Genomic DNA, 5,244 nt, shown 5'->3' with positions numbered 1-5,244 from the left:
ACCAATGTAGTTAAATAAGTAAACTTTGAACATAGAATAATTATTTAAGATGGTTATTTGGTAATTCATGTTTTGAGACAGGGTCTTGCTATGTAGCCCCACTGGCTACAAATTCCATGGGGTTCTCCTGGCTCAGTTTCTCTCTCACGTGGCCCTAAATTACAGGAATATTCTAATAATGCACCTTGGAAATGCACTTGTTTTGTGTTTCATCTCATTGGCAACTGTATCGTGGTTTTTGACTTTCTTTAAAAACATCAGGAATTGAGGGTTTAAATAAATAGCAAATACGTTGAATATTTATTTCTAAAATGCAATGATGCGTCTAACATTTCTCACTCTGTCTTAGTCTTATATATTTAAATTATTATTCTGTTTTATTGTAGCTTTTGCAATAATAGAGATTAATTCTAGGGTATTGTGTGTATATCAGGAAAACACTCTACCATCTGAGTTCCAACTGAGTCTGTCTAATTGACACACAATATAGTATAATTTTTAGGGTGCAAACATGTATATGTGTGTGTGTCTATGTGATTTATATGTCCTTGCTATTTTAAGCAGTACTATAGTTAGAATGACATAGTAGTTAACTGGTATACTAATTTCATTTTCATTGAATGTGTACTTGAATGTTAACCTGTTGGATATTACAGTAATTTCTTTTATATATATCTTTAAAGAAACTCTATACAATATTTTTAAAGGAACTATATATTTTTTTAAACTCTGAACTATATTTTTAAAGAAACTATATATGATAATGTAAATTTATGTTTTCTCTCAGGAATTAGTATTCTTTTGGAAAAACTGTTACTTATATTAGAATTAAATATCTGTAAATTAACAAAACTCTGCAATGAGATTTATGAAACATGAATAAAAAATTATGATCCACTAGCTGGCAATATTTCTCCACAAGTAAAGGTACATACTAACAAGCCCAATAATCTGAGTTTGAATCTGGAATTAACATGTTAGAAAAAGGGAATAATACCCTTAGTTCATAAACTGGAAGAATCATTATTGCTAAGATGTCTCTACTGTTCAAAATTGTATTGACATTCAAGATAATCGCTAGAAAAAATACCAATAAAAATTTTCAAGCAATAGAAAAAACTATTCTTACTATAAGATCAGTCTATTAGAAATAAAAGCTGTTTTATGATATATTTCAGTAAATTATAATTACTCCACTTCTCTCTAACTAGTAAAATTTAGAAAAAAATACATAGCAGGCAACATCCCATTTAATTATATTTTATCACTCATATGTAGATTTTATGCAGAAATTGATGTAAATCAAACATAAAACATTAATTAATCTTTACATATTTCAATTGTATTATTTTTAAGGCTTCAGTAATTAAAGTCATCTAAAATATTCTAAACTCTAAATACTTCGTTATTATGCATCTAATTTAAATTCTACTACTTCTGCATTCCTTAACTGTGATGTAACTATTCTAATCCATTTCTGTGTTGCAAGTGTGCCTAAATTTTCAAATCATTGAGTTCCTGTGCTATCCATGATGCTTACCTTGTTTTATGATTTTGCTTTGTTTTCCCTAAATACTCTTGATTTCAGTTAACCCTCACTGAAGAACACGCTTTACATCCAAAGCTAAGGTCATCTCTTAGGTCTATAGCTAGAATAATAATATCATTCTGAAACTATCAGATTCTGGTGAGTTTTTTCTAGTTCAGTAGTTTGACTTGACTTCACTGGAGACCTAGAATTGTATCTGTCTATCCATGTGCTTAGAGTAGTATCAGAAAACTAGAACTACATAACAGCATTTGCTAAAGAATTGATTTGATGCATGCATAAATCCATGGTTTAAACTATTTAAACAATATTTCTCACTTTTTTGTTTCTTTTTCCATTTATCCAGTCAGCAAACAACATACTGATTTAACAACTTCCTCATAGAACTTTTCACTTCCTGGTTGCGAAGAGTATAGATCACAGGATTCATCAACGGAAAGATGACTGTGTGGAAGAGAGAAACAACTTTGTCAGCTTTAAGAGCCTGGAAGGGACGGGTGTATATAAAAATGGCAGGCCCAAACATGAGAAACACAATTATAATGTGGGTAGTGCATGTAGAGACAGCTTTCTTCTTCCCTTCAGAGGATTGTCCTTTGACATGGTAAAGGATAACAGCATAGGAGGCCAGAAGTCCCAAGAAGCACAAGAGGGTAAGCAGACCACTGTTGGAGACCATCAGGAGCTCCACTGCAAAGGTATCAGTGCAGGCTAGCTTAATGACCTGTGGAACATCACAGAAAAAGTTATCCAGCTGGTTTGGGCCACAAAAGGGCAAGTTCAGGATAAGAGCCACTTGTACAATGGAATGAGCAAAACCCCCAAGCCACAGAGCCAACAATAATGCATAACAGACTCTAGGGTTCATGAGAGTGGAGTAGTACAGAGGGCGGCATATGGCGATGTAACGATCAAAGGCCATCACAACAAGAAGGAACATTTCTCCTGCTCCAAGGAAGTGCAAGAAAAAGAGCTGAGTGATGCAGCTTTTGTAAGAAATGACTTTTTTCTCACAGAAGAAATCCACAAGCATCCTGGGAGCTACAATGAAAGAGTAGGAGGCATCCAAAAAGGCCAAGTTACCCAGAAAGAAGTAAAGTGGGGCTGTGAGTCCAGGGTCCGATCTAATGGTGAAAATGATAAGGAAATTTCCAGGAAGAATTATTAGGTAGAAAACTGAAATGAGTGCAAAGACAAGGAGTTGAGTGTCTTGAGACTGAGTCAGTCCCAGGAGGATGAATTCTGTTACTACTGAACTGTTCTTGGTCTCCATCACTTCCTAATCTATAGAATAAAACATATGTGTTACATGTGCCTTTTCTTCAGTTTCACAACTTAAATCTACTTGAAAGCAATGTTTGCCATAACCAGTGCACCATAGGTAAAAGCAGTCCCATTAGCCAGTTTGTTCTAATCCCCACTAAGACTAGGTTCTTCTATAGATTTATTTTCATTTCATTCCATTCATGTACATAACTTGTGCAAACTTATGAATATAGTCCACATTTCACAGCTATTTTGACCATTCTTTTTGTTATCTTATTTATTCTGTTAGTGGTGACTCAATCTTTTGCTAGAATATGCTTGAATTTTTGACCCTCCTTTGTATCATCACAGAGAAAACTGTATTTGAAATTGCTTCTCTACTTCAGTTTCTATGATGTGCTTCCTTTTAGGTTCTTATTTCATTTCTGAATTATGTAATTGCTGGCCCCGGTCACATGCTTGTTTTGTCTCCCATTCTAACTTCCATCCATGTTCTCAGGATCTTGTATAAAATCTACCGACCTCGTGGTGACATACAGATTATTAAAAATGGGTTAAATCAAGATGTGAGAGTTAGCCAAGAAGAGGATAGATATAATGGGCCAGACAGTGATTTAATTAATACAATTTCCATGTGGTTATTTTGGAGGTTAAGCTAGCCGGGCAGTGGGATGCAACCCATCGCACCACACACTACACTACAGTTACAGATGTAAGCAATTTGGGAATAAAAAGCAATGAATTGCTGATAAGTATTAAAATGTAAGTCACCTAAAATAGTCTGTGTTTGAAGGAAGATTGTCACAAAATGAACTCAAATAAGTTCTCCAAAATGAAACATCTATAGAGGCAGTAAATTGATTCGGCATTCATAGGGTGACAGCTGAAAAAGAGGTTTACAACATATACATGTGATCTTTAATATGATGAAAATAGTCCAGAAATGTGTACAATTATTAAATATACTATGATCAACAAATAGTACACTAAAAGTGTGAATTCTTATAAAATGCTGATTATGTTGACATGTTGCTATTTAATTTTGAGGAGTAATTTCAAAGAAAATAGATTTTTGTTTAAGATTTGCATAAATTATCAATAATCTTTCCATATTAGCAAGAGAAGAGAGAAAATAAAGGGGAAAAGTCAGACTGATAAGTCCCTAAAGAAAATTCATGAGAAATTTTGCCATCATTTAATATTGCTACATGTATATATAAACTTATAGGTGATTAATAACATGAAGAAATAGCATCCAGGTGCTATGGAACAAATCTGTAAGGTGCACAGCCACATATTTGGACACCAACACATACTGAGAAGTGCACAATTACTTACATAGTGAGTGTAAACAAACTGAAAGAGGAAAAATCTTTGATTCTCTTTGAATTCATTGAAGAGCTTTTTGTCATTTATTTATTTAGACACCTGTTGACCATCACTTTTATAACACACCCTTCCTGTAAAAATCTCTCAGAAAATCCTACTTCTACACTGTGACATCACAACACCAATACCTCACTCCTTCCTTGATTCATAATGAGAAGACTTAAATTGCCTGCCGCACCTCCTTTCTTTGCTTTTCTCTGTGTTCACCTTGATCCCTCCTACCTATCATATGAAATCCTGTGTAGTTTAACATCTTTAACCTACCTCGTGTCTTCTCCCCTTCCATGCCTGCGTTTGTTTTAGTAACTCTCAAATTGGGCTGATCCCAGTAACTGAGAATAGAGGTGTAACAAGTGGACACTTTTCTATACAAAATAAATTTAAATAGGAGAAGTCTGAGGAAAAAATGTACTGCAAAGCAACGAGTGTTTTAGTCCTGTCAGTTGAAATGATGAGGGATTGTTATTGTAGACTAAGACAGAATCCTTAATTCTTTGCAGTTTCTAAATTTGCTGTTTCAACTGACAAAACCCAAAACAATTGGCACTGAAAATACATGTGCAAAACCAACAAAATCCTCCCCATTATTCAGAGTTCATTCCATAGGCACTGTCAGGAAGCAGTGTACTTGTTTCTGGAGCTAAGGATTTTGGAATAAAATTTATATTCTATCTCACTCTCGATCATCTTTATGGTTTTTCCCACATTCCTTCTTTCTCCATTTGATCCCTGACAATCTGAATTTACTTCTTATACTCTTTTAAATGTGGTTTTGGATTCATTATACATTTTCCTTGCAGTGTATTTCTTCAGTTTTTCTGTCTATCATTTTTTATAATCCTCTCACTTTTCCATATTTTTAAATAGCATTTTTGCTTTGTTCTCTACATTTACTGGCTAATTATGATCAAACAAAAATTAGTAATTAAAGAGGCCATAAAGTTGAAAAAAAGAGGAAAGAGGGTTTTGAAGAAGGTGGATGAAGAAAGAAATGATGTAATTAAATTACACTCAAAAAAATAAAATACATAATTAAAAAT

The 5,244-nt window shown here is 33.7% G+C and overlaps 1 protein-coding gene across 1 annotated transcript; it reads right to left on the bottom strand.

The window, feature by feature from the left end:
* Window positions 1-1,895: 1,895 nt before the first annotated feature.
* On the bottom strand, window positions 1,896-2,822 carry LOC125396981 (olfactory receptor 4N5). The gene has a single exon (XM_048429095.2). It carries the CDS (start codon window positions 2,820-2,822, stop codon window positions 1,896-1,898), a length of 927 nt encoding a protein of 308 aa, XP_048285052.1.
* Between the last annotated feature and the right edge of the window lie 2,422 nt (window positions 2,823-5,244).

This window comes from Myodes glareolus, chromosome 12 (assembly GCF_982192425.1).
Source record: "Myodes glareolus chromosome 12, mMyoGla1.1, whole genome shotgun sequence".
NCBI lineage: Eukaryota > Metazoa > Chordata > Mammalia > Rodentia > Cricetidae > Myodes > Myodes glareolus.
The sequence above is the reverse complement of the archived record's forward strand: the minus strand, read 5'-3'. Positions and strand labels throughout refer to the sequence as shown.